A 16,558-nucleotide genomic window follows, 5' to 3' on the forward strand; every position below is an offset into this window, starting at 1 on the left:
GGATGTGAATTCAGGGTTAAGATGATAGGATGTGAATTCAGGGTTAAGATAATAGGATCTGAATTCAGGGTTAAGATAATAGGATGTGAATTCAGGGTTAAGATGTTAGGATGTGAATTCAGGGTTAAGATGTGAATTCAGGGTTAAGATGTGAATTCAGGGTTAAGATAATAGGATGTGAATTCAGGGTTAAGATGATAGGATGTGAATTCAGGGTTAAGATGATAGGATGTGAATTCAGGGTTAAGACACCAGTATCTGAATTCAGGGTTAAGATAATAGAATCTGAATTCAGGGTTAAGATGATAGGACGTGAATTCAACGTTAAGATGATAGGATCTGTATTCAGGGTTAAGATAATAGGATCTGAATTCAGGGTTAAGACACCAGGATCTGAATTCAGGGTTAAGATGATAGGATGTGAATTCAGGGTAAAGATAATAGGATCTGAATTCAGGGTTAAGACACCAGGATCTGAATTCAGGGTTAAGATGATAGGATGTGAATTCAGGGTTAAGATAATAAGATCTGAATTCAGGGTTAAGACACCAGGATCTGAATTCAGGGTTAAGACACCAGGATCTGAATTCAGGGTTAAGATGATAGGATGTGAATTCAGGGTTAAGATAATAAGATCTGAATTCAGGGTTAAGACACCAGGATCTGAATTCAGGGTTAAGATGATAGGATGTGAATTCAGGGTTAAGATAATAAGATCTGAATTCAGGGTTAAGACACCAGGATCTGAATTCAGGGTTAAGATGATAGGATGTGAATTCAGGGTTAAGATAATAAGATCTGAATTCAGGGTTAAGACACCAGGATCTGAATTCAGGGTTAAGACACAAGGATCTGAATTCAGGGTTAAGATGATAGGATGTGAATTCAGGGTTAAGATAATAAGATCTGAATTCAGGGTTAAGACACCAGGATCTGAATTCAGGGTTAAGATGATAGGATGTGAATTCAGGGTTAAGATAATAAGATCTGAATTCAGGGTTAAGACACCAGGATCTGAATTCAGGGTTAAGATGATAGGTTGTGAATTCAGGGTTAAGATAATAGGATGTGAATTCAGGGTTAAGATGATAGGATGTGATTCAGGGTTAAGATGATAGGATGTGAATTCAGGGTTAAGACACCAGTATCTGAATTCAGGGTTAAGATAATAGAATCTGAATTCAGGGTTAAGATGATAGGATGTGAATTCAGCGTTAAGATGATAGGATGTGAATTCAGGGTTAAGACACCAGGATCTGAATTCAGGGTTAAGATGATAGGATGTGAATTCAGGGTTAAGATAATAGGATGTGAATTCAGGGTTAAGACACCAGGATCTGAATTCAGGGTTAAGATGGTAGGATGTGAATTCAGGGTTGAGATGTTAACATGTGACTTCCAGTATGATTAACTAAAAATTAAGTAAGCTATGATGATCATAGAAAACATTTTACGAATGATGCAAACAACTGATTATCTTGAATATGAGTTTGGTATAAAAACTAGTTCCGATTACTGAGACCAGAGGTGATATATAACCAGGATTTTCTAGTCTTCAGAATTTATCCTTTGAGAACCATGTATAAATAAAACAGTAGGATTATAAATAAGACGGTAGGAGGACAAGCCCCTTACAAAGAGACTGGTTAACAAAATTGGAAGGTTCTGGTTCATTTCTACTTATGCTTTTTTTTCTTAATGTTTTAGTGTGTAAAAGAGGACCAGAAACAGAAACAGATCCTTCGTAAACAAAAAACAAAAACTTCCTCCCTGTGTGGCCAACCAGTTCAATCTCCTGCTAGCGCACCTCAACTTCCAACTGTTCAACTTCCATCGAGCACATCTCAACAGTCCACTGTCGGACCTCCAGGCGACACACCTCAACTTTTAACTGTTCAACCCCCAGCCAGCACATCTCAACAGTCCACTGTCGGACCTCCAGCCAGCATATCTCAACAGTCTACTGTCGGACCTCCAGACGACACACCTCAACTTTCACCTGTTCATTCTCCAGCCAGCACATCTCATCAGTCCATTGTCGGACCTCCAGCCAGCACATCTCAACAGTCTACTGTCGGACCTCCAGATGACACACCTCAACTTTCACCTGTTCATTTTCCAGCCAGCACATCTCAACAGTCCACTGTCGGACCTCCAGACGACACACCTCAACTTTTAACTGTTCAACCCCCAGCCAGCACATCTCAACAGTCTACTGTCGGACCTCCAGATGACACACCTCAACTTTCACCTGTTCATTCTCCAGCTAGCACACCACAACTTCCTACTGAACCTTCATCAGAAGCTGCTCAAGAGTTGATAGCAGGGTATGTAAGCTCAAAGTTTGGAGTTTACTAATACTTCTCTGGTCAAAAACATTAGTCATTAATGATAGAATGAATATAATGTAAGCTAACATTATAGCAAACACTTTCTGTTTAGACTTTCAGAATTTGGCTAAGTACTTGATTACATCTACCGTAAATATTCGCGTATAGTGCGCACTTTTTTTTAAAAATTGACAAGTGAAAAAGACCACTGCGCACTATACGCAAGTACAAGCCTTTTCCCAGTCAGAATGAATGTGATTTGACTGAGATTTGTGATCGTTTCCTTTCACAGCAGGATTGATTTAATACTTATATATATATATATAAAGCATTTAGAAAGTAATAGTTAACAAATAATCAAAGAAATGAATAGTTATTTTGATGTTTAATTCCTTGAAATTGTGTATTTATCAGCAATTACGTGGATTTATCTAAGTCGATCGCGATCGTGAGCCACACGTTCCGTACACATACGATCTCACTAGAGCATGTTCCCGTATTCAGGTCCAAAACGATGTATAACATCTCAATTAACATCAAACAAAACTTGAAATGATATAGCAGTACTTAGTTATTTCATACTTCTAAATTAATAATCTTATTAATCCAGAGTGCTGCCAGAAACTGATAACGTTCAACTTGTTTATTTACGGAAGCTGTAACAGCACGCATGCGCAATTAGGCAAGGGTAACACTAATGCCTTGATCTCATGCGGCAGTCACTGACCAACTGGCCATATAAAATACGATCTGACTGTGAAAACTACCAGGGTACTCTTATTTATTGTCTGCACTGTAGATTTATCCATTACATATGTTAATTCATTGACATAAAAGTTGTGACCAGCACGACGACAGCAGACTTGTTTCCGTACTGTATACAAAATGGCGGCCTGTGTTACATTACGTAGCAGTCAGCTTACTAGTCAATCTTGTTATAATTGAGCTTAATTAGCTTTGTATGTTCGTGGACAGACAACACTTGTAAGAGATCATACCTGCGTGAAAATCACAAGGTAATTGAGGGTAGGATTAATTATTTTGTTTGTACAACACCGTAGATGGCACCGCTACAATTTGCAAGCTGACTAGGCCTGTCGCGGTATAATGTAAACAACCTGTCAATCTAATGTGTCAAATCTGACCGGTGATTCCAATTAAATGTGGTAAATAAGCTTTCATAAGTTACAAATTCCTATCATCTCATGCTTTAGAATTCATCTAGATTTCTACCGCTCAGTTGAATATTGAAAAAAAAAAAATTTTTTTTTGAAAATGAACCTCAAAAACGTACCTGCGCACTATACGCGAGTGCGCACTATACCCGAATATTTACGGTAAATGTTTAATGTAAAATTTATATTCAAAATGATTCAAAATGCAGCATTTTAAGTTTTGGTGGTTTGTTTACAACATATCCTTTTTGATTTCTCTTTCTTCAAGTGCATAATGTTTTTTAACAGAATTTCTTTGGAGTTTACAGTTTTTAAAGTAAAGCCTTTCCATTATAAAAGAATTTTGAATTACTTTTTGCAATAAAAAAAGCAATTTCAATAAAAGCATTTAGCACATTGTGTAATATGTCTGGAGTGATTTATAGAATCTTTGGTTCACCTGGACTGATATCTTTATTCTGCATTGAGTTGTTAGACACCTTCCCGTTAAAAATGATCTGGAATTCAATAAAATTATTTTGATAATTAGTCTATGGAGTAATTATTCTGTGGATCTGTTTTACCTATGAGAGAAATGATATGAAGACTGCTGTTTATTTTACAGGGACATGATTTGCCTTTTGGATTATCAGGGATTTGCAATTGCAAAAGCCATAGTTATGGCATATCCATGTACTGATGAGTGTAAGTAGTTATAAGGACGAACATAATTCCTGTTTAAAGTTGGAAAAACACAATTAATGATAGAAATATCTGCTTTTGCTGAAACAATGTTTTCTTGCCAACATGCTGTGCTGAAACAATGCTTTCCTGCCAACATGCTGTGCTGAAACAATGCTTTCTTGCCAACATGCTGTGCTGAAACAATGCTTTCCTGCCAACATGCTGTGCTGAAACAATGCTTTCTTGCCAACATGCTGTGCTGAAACAATGCTTTCTTGCCAACTTGCTGTGCTGAAACAATGCTTTCTTGCCAACATGCTGTGCTGAAACAATGCTTTCTTGCCAACATGCTGTGCTGAAACAATGTTTTCTCCCAACATGCTGTGCTTAAACCATTGTTATAGCCCCTAGCTGTAGCTTTTGTAAATTATATCACAGTGGAATTGTTTGATATTTTGTCTTGCAATTAAAGGAGGATGTCTTCAAGCTTAGGTAATCCTCAGAGCCTCATGATGTTTCAGGTGAGTGGGTCAAAATGTCCCTCCGGACAAAAAAGAGGGACCAATTTTGAAAACAAGTCTAGGGTTTATTTACAGTTAATGTCAAACCAGTAGAAAAAATAGTAATGGAGTACTTCCGACTGTGGCCATCATGCTCAGCCTTTCACAGCCACTTTTACTATAGTGGTAGCCAATCTTGTCGAGAACCAAATCATTCAGAACTCTCAGGGGAATCCAAAATTGCTTTTTTTTGTATCCCATCGAGTTCAGGATTGGACCAAATTATTTCTTCACAAATAAACCGTGGTGGCCGAGTGGTTAAGGTGTCCGGACACTTTAACACTAGCCCTCAACCACTGGGTTGCGAGTTTGAAACCTGCGTGGGGTAGTTGCCAGGTACTGAATGTATACTGGTGGTTTTTCTCCGGGTACTCCGGCTTTCCTCCACCTTCAAAACCTGGCACGTCCTTTATTGACCCTTGCTGTAAATAATAGGTTAAGCAAAAACAAACCAAAAAGAAACTTCACAAAGAAACAACAATTAATACACTATCTCCTTCCATGAAGTATTTGTTTGCTTTTTCAAAGTGTGATCTATGCGAATAATTTCTTCACAAATAAACAACAAATAACATACTATCTGTTTCCATGAAGTACGTATTTGCTTGCTATTTCGAAGTTTGATTTATGCTTTTGTATGGTCGAAAATGCCTGTTTGAGAATGGATAACATATAAGCCATTATAATCTTAGACAATATGATGACCTGCTTTATCAATAGACACATTGCAGGGCTCTCTTTTATAATTTACTGATAATATCAAGTATTTCAAAGGAAATCAAGAAAAGACACAAGGTAAAATGAAACAGAAATTAACTACTGTCATACGAATTATCCATTTCTTATCCTGACATCTTTTGTCTTTTATTTTAGACATATGTGATAATGAGAAAGCAGACGAGTGGGTTTCAGTTAAGATTCAAACTAAAAAAAGGAATTCTACACTGCACGTTTTGCCATTATCAAATAATGCCAAACAGAGTTGGGAGAATGTAGGGGTAAGTATGTGGCTCACAGTGAGAGCTTTATGTTTAGGCCTCTGAGTCTAATGACTTCATTTTAACTTGATTCGAAGATGAGGCAGATTAATTTGTCTGTCATGGTTCCAAGGTCAAGGTCATTATCTTTGTCAGGGCACTTGCAACTTTATTTCTTTTTGGCATATGTTCAGGTTTTACTATACCAAGGTCAAGGTCAAAGTTTACTGTGAACAAGAAACTAAACCAATATCTCTATTAGCTCAGTTTGGTTAAGATAGACCTTTCTGGGCCAAGGGTTAAACAACAATTTCAAAATCCTGATTAAATTATTTCTAGAAAAACCAACTTGACGACATTTTATGAAACTATAACATTTCTATTTCTTCATACATGGCTAGTTTAAGGAATATACTTCCACAGATTTTAAAGTAAAAGAGAAATGAAGATTTCATTTAATCAAGTGATTAAGCTAGTCACCTTTGGAACTACTGGGCCCTGTTATTATAACCTTAATATGACATCCAGTAACAGCAGTGTTATACTTCAGATTGGCCAATGTGAAGGTGTGCATGCATTTCTTTTAGTACATTGTTTTGGTCAAATGATGTAATTAATAATAAAAAACCTTGAAAATATCAAAGATTATGTGTTTCTAGAACTGTTACTAAAAACATATTATTAATGCTTCACATTGGTCAGCACCGAGATCTTATCCATTTAAGGTAAAATTCAGAAATATTTTAGTGATAGGAAGTACATTTTACATTGGTCAGCACCAAGATCTGATCCATTTAAGGTAAAATTCAGAAATATTTTAGGGATAGGAAGTACATTTTACATTGGTCAGCACCGAGATCTTATCCATTTAAGGTAAAATTCAGAAATATTTTAGGGATAGGAAGTACATTTTACCATTTTATAAAGAAAGAAAATGCTCGGTGTTTGTCATCGTAACTTATTGAATTTCTTTATTGAGACAAATCTTGGCCAGACAACTGTTATAGAGCTGTGTATCACAAGGTAGGTGGCAATATGATTCAAATCACGATATTAAGGTCACTATATATGAGAAACTGAAACTGAAAAAAAATTCAGGGCCTCATTGGGGCTAGTCTGGCAAATTCTTTAAAATCCTTTTGTTGGAATGAAAGGATTTGGTCTGAAGCATCCTGGGCTGGATGGGAACCAATTTTGTCTGATTTTTTATCATTTCTTTTCTTCAGAAAAACAGTTTCTTGTCCTGGCCACTGAAAATGGTTGGTGACATCAGCATATATGGTCAGGTAAGGTAAAAATGATAAATATCTGAACTCAGGGGTAAAATGATATGATCTGAATTCAGGTTTAAGATGATAGGATCTGAATTCAGAGTTAAGATCTGAGCTCAGGGTTAAGATAATAAGATCTAGATTCAGGGGTAAGATAATAGGATCTGAATTCAGGGTTAAGGTGATAGGATGTGAATTCAGGGTTAAGATGTGAATTCAGGGTTAAGATGATAGGATGTGAATTCAGGGTTAAGATGATAGGATGTGAATTCAGGGTTAAGATGATAGGATGTGAATTCAGGGTTAAGATGTGAATTCAGGGTTAAGATGATAGGATGTGAATTCAGGGTTAAGATCTGAGCTCAGGGTTAAGATAATAAGATCTAGATTCAGGGGTAAGATAATAGGATCTGAATTCAGGGTTAAGATGATAGGATGTGAATTCAGGGTTAAGATGTGAATTCAGGGTTAAGATGATAGGATGTGAATTCAGGGTTAAGATAATAGGATGTGAATTCAGGGTTAAGATGATAGGATGTGAATTCAGGGTTAAGATGTGAATTCAGGGTTAAGATGATAGGATGTGAATTCAGGGTTAAGATGATAGGATGTGAATTCAGGGTTAAGATGTGAATTCAGGGTTAAGATGATAGGATGTGAATTCAGGGTTAAGATGATAGGATGTGAATTCAGGGTTAAGATGACAGGATGTGAATTCAGGTTTAAGATGATAGGATGTGAATTCAGGGTTAAGACACCAGGATCTGAATTCAGGGTTAAGATGATAGGATGTGAATTCAGGGTTAAGACACCAGGATCTGAATTCAGGTTTAAGACACCAGGATCTGAATTCAGGGTTAAGATGTGAATTCATGGTTAAGATGACAGGATGTGAATTCAGGTTTAAGATAATAGGATCTGAATTCAGGGTTAAGATGATTGGATCTGAATTCAGGTTTAAGATGATAGGATGTGAATTCAGGGTTAAGACATCAGGATCTGACTTCAGGGTTAAGATGGTAGGATGTGAATTCAGGGTTGAGATGTTAACATGTGACTTCCAGTCTGTTTAAGTAAAAATTAAGTAAATATTAAGTAAGCTATGATGATCATAGAAAACATTTTTTGAATGATGCAAACAATTGATTATCTTGAATATGAGTTTGGTTTAAAAACTAGTTCCAATTACTGAGACCAGAGGTGACATATAACCAGGATTTTCTAGTCTTCAGAATTTATCCTTTGAAAACCATTTATAAATAAGACGGTAGGAGGACAAGCCCATTACAAAGAGACTGGTTAACAAAATGGGAAGATTCTGGTTCATTTCTACTGAAGTCTTTTTATGTTTTAGCATAAACAAGAGGAAACAAAAGAGAGACAGGTTCTTCAAAGAATCCTTCCCTCCATTCCGGATAAATTTACTGCTCAATTTCCAGCTTATACACAACTTCCTGCAGAACCTTCATCTGAAATTGTTCAGGAGTCTGAAGCAAAGTAAGTTTTGAGTTTACCAATACTACTTTGGGTACAAAAAAAATTTGAGCAAGGGCACCTGGTTAAGGTCATTAGGTCAAAAGTCAAGGTTTCCTTCTGTATGTTTCTGTTTATTAATATTTTGTCTTGACATGACTAATCAAAGATTTTTTTTCAGAAGGAACCAAGGAGACAATTAACCAAATGTTGAGGTCATGGTATAGAGGTCAAGGCTACTAGGTCAGAAGCCAATGTCACATTTTTTTGTGCTATCAGTGATCGTTAAAGAGTGTCAGAAGGTCAAGGTCGCTCACTGTGGAACCATAAAGCTGTTGACTGAAATTACATCTTATACATTTTTGTGGCCAAACATTTCTCAGAATAATATATGATCCAATGTTGGATTTTAGAGTCACATGTTATTATTAGTGACTACATTAAAAACGTTTTTATTTTTTGTATTATCACCTCATGAAATCCTCAATGAAATTAGTTTACCAGTGAAAATACATTAAAATACATTGGATATGGTAACTAATGCAAAATCCAATTATCATTGAAACACTTCAAATTAAGTTCTGTAGAGCTCTATAGACACAAAAACTTTCTGCTGCATATTAGCAGTACTGTTGCAGAGGTCATTGCTGAAAAAAATGGAATAATTTAGTATGAAAAGTACAGATTGTTTTAGCCAATCATGAATCATTCAGGTAATTATATTCATTTTCAGATTAAAGCTCCATGACTTTGTGGAAGTGAGATTCCCAGTTTTAAGGGGGAGAAAGAAGTCATCAGAGACGTTTTTGGGACAGGTAAGTGGTTTTGGCAAAAACCCTTACAATAAAACCTTTAATTGAGTTTGATAAACTTATAATAAAACCTTTAATTGAGTTTGACATAACTTATGATAAAACCTTTAATTGAGTTTGACATAACTTATGATAAAACCTTTAATTGAGTTTGACATAACTTATGATAAAACCTTTAATTGAGTTTGACATAACTTATGATAAAAAACTTTAATTGAGTTTGACATAACTTATGATAAAACCTTTAATTGAGTTTGACATAACTTATGATAAAACCTTTAATTGAGTTTGACATAACTTATGATAAAACCTTTGAATTTGACATAACTTATAATAAAACCTTTAATTGAATTTGACATAACTTATTATAATAAAAACTTTAATTGAGTTTGACGTAACTTATTATGATAAATCCTTTAATTGAGTTTGACATCAAGGTTTGATATTACATATATGGTACAAGACTTTTTAGGTCACTTGTTGCAATTGGCTTTTTTCGGGCATCGTGCATCATAAACAATTTACGTTTTCGACTTCTCCAAAGCTGAGCCAAATTCAATGAAAGTTTGCAGGAAGCTTCAATGACCAAAGGTTACACAAAATTGGGGGCAAACAAGTGTCAAATTAAATGAAATTTCAAAGAACTTCTTCTCAAAACCCAAATAGGTTAGAAAGAAGGATTTAAAGGTGTCGTACCAAAATTGTGAATTAAATAACCCTGGGGTCTCACATTTGCCTCTGAGTATGGGTAAACTTTACTGTAGTTTACATTGGGAGGTCATATTTTTGACGATCACTCAACTTGGTTGATATTATCAGCATGGGATGACAGCTTGATGGTATTATATGTTTAGGTGTTGTATATGTATTACATATAATGTTGGTATTTATTGTGATATGAAAAAGATGAATTAAGAAAGTCAAATGTAATTTTCTTCTCTGTATTATGTTAATGGCATTGACTTTTTAATTTCAGGTTTTGGATGCGGAAAAAATCATGGTCAAATTCCTCAAGAAAGTTTCAAGAAAGATTTATGTGTGGCCAAAGATTGATGACATTTGTGAGGTGGAGGCCAGCGAGATATTAAGAGTGATGGATGTTCCAAAAATGGACAATAGAGAACAGTTGATTTTCTCATAGATGCTTTATAGTGTATGGTATAATAGTGAATCAGGCTGGTGTGAATGTTCAAATACTATATTGCATAATATACAATTATAGCCTTTTGACAAGGTTGTTAGGTAGTTTTATTAACCTGAAAAAGTATTAACTGAGGATGAAGTCAGAGGTTAGTTTTTCAGGTTAATAAAATCATACATTTTTGTATTTTGTATATTGACGGAAATCAAAAGACCAAAATTATAGTTTATTATAATTTTTTTAGTTGTATTAAAAACGATTTGAATGCATGTAACACTTATAGTGGTAGAAACTGATTTGTGAAGCATTTGTAAAGAATCCATATAACTTTTAAACATATGTAATGAAAAAATAAAACATTGCATCGTTTAGTGCAATAATCCTTAAGATGATTCAACATTTTACAAATCAAAGTTATTGTTTGTCATGTTTCAAAACCTGCAAGATTTTATACACTGTTGAACAATACTAAGGGGAAATGATTCATAGTTAATTTTTTTGTGGAAACATCCAGTAAACCATCATTTTACCAGCTTTTCTTGCATGGCCACTCAATACAACTTTTTATTGGGAATCATGTGACACTCTTTTAGCCAATCAGAAAGTGTGAAGGACACAATTTTATAATGATACTTAATACATTGAAGCACATCAATTACTGAAATCAGTATAAGTAGTATCTCACTGCTCATAACACGTTTATCATAATATCATTATATTAGTACTATGTTAATGTAATCTAAAGCATATGAACAAGATTGTGATTTAAAACGGTGATAAAGTAGTGATGTGATGACATAAATACATTGTATGAGTGTGGTTTCATTGACATTCAATTGTTGGTAGATATAATGTTTTGATGGTCTAATGATTCTGCTATTGATAACGATATATAAGAAACAGGCAAATATGTTACTTGGCGTAGCTTTGTTTGATTTTGAGGATGTACAATGTATTATAATTTTTAAATTCAAAGTCTCAAGTGACCTATTCTTGTCGCTTTTTGTTCGACGTCATCTGTCCTGCAACGTCTATCCTCCGTTGTTCGTCCGTAAACAATATTTATTTTTGACTCGGAAACCATTGAACCAATTTTAATGAAATATAGCAGAAACCTTACATGGCCGTAGGTCACCCAAAATTGTGACATATTTGGTCCCCCCCCCCACAGGGAACTGAGGAGTAGGGCAAAAAAGGGCAGATAAACTGAATATTCAAAACAAATTCTTCTCAGAACCCAAATAAGGTAGAATCAAATAGTCTTCATACATGGAAGGGTCTTTAGGTGCTGTACCCAATTGTGAATTTCACGACCCATGGGTCCCACGTTTGCCTCTGCAGAAGGGGATTTACTATAGTTTATAAAGGGAAATCACATTTAAAAATTGACTATCATTTGTTTGGTTTCTTTTGGAATTACACTGTAATTCTAACTTGGTTAATATTATCAGAATTGGATGATATTTTGATGGTAAGCACATATTGGCCCTGACTGACCGCCAGGGGTTGATGGGCGGAACCAAAATGTTCAAATTAACTGAAATATTTTAAAACTCAGGTGACCAATATGGCCTATGAGCCTCTTGTTGTACATTCCGTTTATAAGATAAATATACAATGAGTGTAATATACATTTGTATTGTTTAGGGAGTCGGAGGGTTTAAATGATAGACAAAAAATATGAATACCCATAAGGACAATTCACTAACATATATTCTTGCATCCATAATATTCCTCAACATTTACCATGTTGCAATACAATTGATGATGGCACTGGCATTCCGCCATAGGATTGATAAGGAATACAGTAGCAAGTTTCTGTCCTATCCAGTATGACTTCAAATTTTGAATCCCAGTGTCACATAACCATGGACATCATTGTTTTTCATTGGTTTATTAAATCTGAAACTATGTGACTCATTTTCGGGCCCCACCATTATAGGCACCATAGCTCTAGTCTAAGCAACTAGCCCAACACAGGCATGTTAGTACAATTCAGAAGTTTAAAATGACGAAATAAAGGATACATATATACAGGTATGCTTAAGATGGCGGAATTTCAGATTTTAAGAATGTCTTATTCGGAAAAAAAAATAACAAAAAAACAACTTTTATGTGATAAAATTGTGTTTAAATCAATTTCCGTTTGATCAGACGAGCTATTATAGGTACATGATTACTTCATACTTACAAAATAAATATGTCACGTGACAGCGATGGTCCCATTATAGTTATGTGCTAATTATTTTACAGAAATTACGTCACTCGATCATACCCAATGAAGACTGGCACCCGGCTAATGATAAAGCCAACTACCTAGCTCTTCCCTGGGAAAGTAGAGGAACTTTAACACAGAGACTTCTCGTTAACCTTGGCCTTAGGAAACACATCTTATAAGGAGTTTTGATAAGAACTTTTATGAGGAAAAAAAATATATTTACATTCAATTTATAATTTTGTTCATAGTCACATTATTTAGATTTTGTAAGAAATATATTAATGATGATATATAAGCAACAAAGTTTGCTTTTTCTGTTAAGTAGAAGTCTTCAAGTTCTGAGACTGAGCTCGACCGCAAGTTGTTTACATTGTAGATTATCTCGATGTGGGGTATGGTTACTATTGAAAACTTACGGATTCATGGAAGTTTCTTTATTCTAACACCTCCCGGTAGTTAAGACTAGAATAGAAAACACCTCACTCTGACCTGCTTTTTCAATTTTCAAAATTTTTGGCAATTTATTTTTTTTAGACCTGAAAATTATTTAACAGAAATTTGAAAATTCTAGTCAACATTTGACAGTTTTCTGTATGTGTGTTAATGTCAATATTATAGTTTATAACAGGTGCTATCCTGATTGGCTTATCTTTATACCAGTGATTTAACAGGTACGTGACATCTCATATTTTAGCATTATGTATGTTGTGTAGATTGTTTATAATGTTAAATATAACGTCTGCATATTTTTATTGTATTCAATAAAACACTGTCAAATTAGAACTGATACATCTTTTGTGTGTTTAATTTTCATATTTTCAATGTTTTAGAAGTAGTACAACCCTAACGGTTAGCCTTTGGTAGGTGTTTGGTGGGGAGGTAGAAATTTTCTCCAGAGAATAATCAAGAGCATTTTGTGATTTGAAAGACTTCCTTTTTATAATGCATTGTTTATAAGTATGCATGATAATTATCAATGTTGTGTACTTGTTAGGGAAAGGACTTTTCCAGGATGGCTGGTCATCATGATCACAGAAGATATAATAAAACAAAATGTGTACTTTTAGCTACAAATCACTTATTTGTGAGAACAATCTGAGACAAGTACAAATTCTAACTTAGAAATAGTTTCAATTTATATTACAACATTTATCAGATGTTTATTTCATTATTTAAAACAATTGTGAATTCTTCACAAAGTTGTGTGATCTGTAAATCACTTTTAAGCAGTATGATGTCTACTAGCTGTCAAAGCTCTTGCAATCCTTTAAATCAAAATCTGTTCAAACTGATTTGTTGACTTGTGGTCTTTCAGTGATTTGGCAAGCAACAGAGCCCAGTAGTTAAAAAGGGGATTATAGCTAAAAACAGTTTAACACCAGTTACAAAATCCATATAAAATAATATCTGGTAAAACTAAATTAACAAATTTATTTTTTACCAAAAATTTAGAGCACTTTAAGTCTCTTTCTGTTCAGGGGAAATACTTTAACATATTTAAGTAAAGGATAAATGAAAGTTTAACTAATCAAGTGATTAGCTACGTATATATGGTAATCACCTTTTAAATGCACTTCTGTCAAAGTCAAAACTTAACTATGTGTATTGGACTATTACAAACAGAATCTATGTTTATGGCAAAATACTCTTAATTTCAGTTATATTTCAAATATTTTCTACCCTTTGAACTGCCTCTAATCTAACAGTTCACAATACAGGTGAAATTTCCCTTTTCTCCTCCCCCATAATTTCTACATCCTTCGTTTATACAACATTAGATCTCCTTTGCCAAATAATGCTCCAGACCAAATGTTATCAAAGTCCATTCAGGACTAGTAGGGATTTAAAGGATTTACCTCTATTTCCCCTATTGGGCCCCGCTCCTCCAGCCCCAGGGGAGCATAACCCTCCATTTCTAATTAAGGTCTCACACAACTAATTCAGTCAATTGTAATCAGCTTGTGTTTCACCTGAACCAAGTCTTTGAGGAAAATGTGTTTCTTGGGTTTGTAGCTATTTCCTGAGTAAATAACACACGCAATGGGTACTTTCTATATACGAGAATAAAGAGTAGAGTCTTGAGATTTTAAACATAAAAAATAGACTCCTGGTATTGATAGAAAGATGTAGGATTCCAGGTGTAAAAAGGCGGGAATTCCCCATGTGGGGGTTCCCCTATCCACTGTAAATATCGGGGTTACTGTCTTCCAAGTACTGGTGAGCTCTTATATGCTATTAAACCTATCCAATAACACCATTTTTCTGGTATCTGGTAGAGAAATCTTCAATCTTTAATTTGATATGAATTTCACAATATTTGAACTTCAAATGAGCGATTGAGGGGATTGAGTTATTGGTAATAACATATAGTGAAATAATTAGTTGTGTGAGACGTTCAATGTTTGTTCTCCTTTGTCCAATACTGTTCCAGAAGTAATTTCAGCAAAATCCATTCGTTCCAGAAGTAATTTCAGCAAAATCCATTCGTTCCAGAAGTAATTTCAGCAAAATCCATTTAGGACAATTAATTAGCTAGAGATTTAAAGGTAATGTTGACTGACGTCGGACCCCGCAACATAGCATAAGCTCACCGGTCCTTTGGACCAGGTGAGCTAAAAAAAAAAAAAAAAAACAGCATATGTTTGTATTATATAATCATGTTTTTTCACCATTTACTGGATAATTTAATTTATTTTAATTTCAACAGACCCTAAGGTACAATTAAACAATTGGTAACAAATTAATAAAATAAAACGTAAAAGTAAATTAATACACAGTGGGAGCCAGTAAGGTATATAAAGTATATACACATGTAAAGTAGAATTGATGTCCTAAATAAATAAATAGATCATGCACATATACATGTATGTACGTCATGTTATGAATTCCGCAAACAGTTAAAGACCTATTTCTAAAAACAAAACTTCTTCAAGTCCAACTTAAATCTTTAAATTGGGACGTTAAAAACTCCCAGGAATGAAACAGTTAAGCTGCTCGACCTTAAAAACGATGTGGAACCAAAAAAGTTAATTTCTCCTATTTGATCATTTGGATAGAAATATAATTTTTTTTACGTCTATATTCCAGAATAGCTGTATTGTGTTTTGCAGCACCTTCTAGATCCTAGCTTTAGCTTATATTGTTTTCGTTTATATAAATTTTCCAACATTATAGCCGTAAACTATTGTATACTCCACTCACTTATCCATTCGATATTGCCGCTTAGAAATATTTAACATCTGTAACCTTACTTTAATATTTATTTTCAATATGATATATTTTGATAGATCTATTGTATATATAAAATGATTATATTAATGCTGTCCATCGTTGGTTAATTTGTATTATATATTAAGGATTGTAAATTATATAGTGTAATCTTTTAGTATGCTTATGAGCCGTAAGGCTTAACGTGAATAAAACGTTGAACATTGAACCATTTACGCGGGAAGTACGGTTTTTTGTATGTTAAAAATCGGTAGGTATGTGGCAGTAATACTTATCGGTAAGGTAATGATTTGGTTAAAAACAATTGCCAAGCCAATATATATCTCCTTAATTACTATTGTAACAGTGAAAACAAGGAAATGTAACGTAATTTTTGAGTTCATAATTCACTCTGAGAGTCATTTCCCTGAAAACTGGACATAATCGTTACATGTATATTTTGAAGTGACAAGTTTTAGATTGAGGTAAATAAATCAAGAAAATATATCTTTGAAATATATTTTTCATATAAATATGGTATTGTAATATGGAATGATGACAGAGACATATATATATGTCTCTGATGATACCCCTTCTTGCACGAGACACAGAGAAATAACAAACATATTCTCGATAAACACCTTTAAATCCATTCAGGTCTTTAGAGGACACTAAATTTATTGCATGGAATATTCACTATTTGTAGGCTTCAATTACATGTATTTATTATG

At 34.2% G+C, this 16,558-nt stretch overlaps 1 protein-coding gene across 2 annotated transcripts in view; it reads left to right on the plus strand.

The window, feature by feature from the left end:
- Nucleotides 1–13,409, plus strand: part of LOC117340326 — a 28,944-nt gene extending 15,535 nt beyond the window's left edge. For both annotated transcript variants that reach the window (XM_033902091.1, XM_033902092.1), the window contains 7 exons: nt 1,708–2,327; nt 4,110–4,189; nt 5,602–5,726; nt 6,932–6,991; nt 8,331–8,473; nt 9,183–9,264; nt 10,238–13,409. In XM_033902091.1, coding sequence (XP_033757982.1) covers nt 1,708–2,327; nt 4,110–4,189; nt 5,602–5,726; nt 6,932–6,991; nt 8,331–8,473; nt 9,183–9,264; nt 10,238–10,402 — 1,275 coding nt within the window. In that variant the 3' untranslated portion in view covers nt 10,403–13,409. The remainder of the gene's footprint in view (nt 1–1,707; nt 2,328–4,109; nt 4,190–5,601; nt 5,727–6,931; nt 6,992–8,330; nt 8,474–9,182; nt 9,265–10,237) is intronic.
- Nucleotides 13,410–16,558: the final 3,149 nt, after the last annotated feature.

Source organism: Pecten maximus, chromosome 13 (assembly GCF_902652985.1).
Source record: "Pecten maximus chromosome 13, xPecMax1.1, whole genome shotgun sequence".
In the NCBI taxonomy this organism is placed as follows: domain Eukaryota; kingdom Metazoa; phylum Mollusca; class Bivalvia; order Pectinida; family Pectinidae; genus Pecten; species Pecten maximus.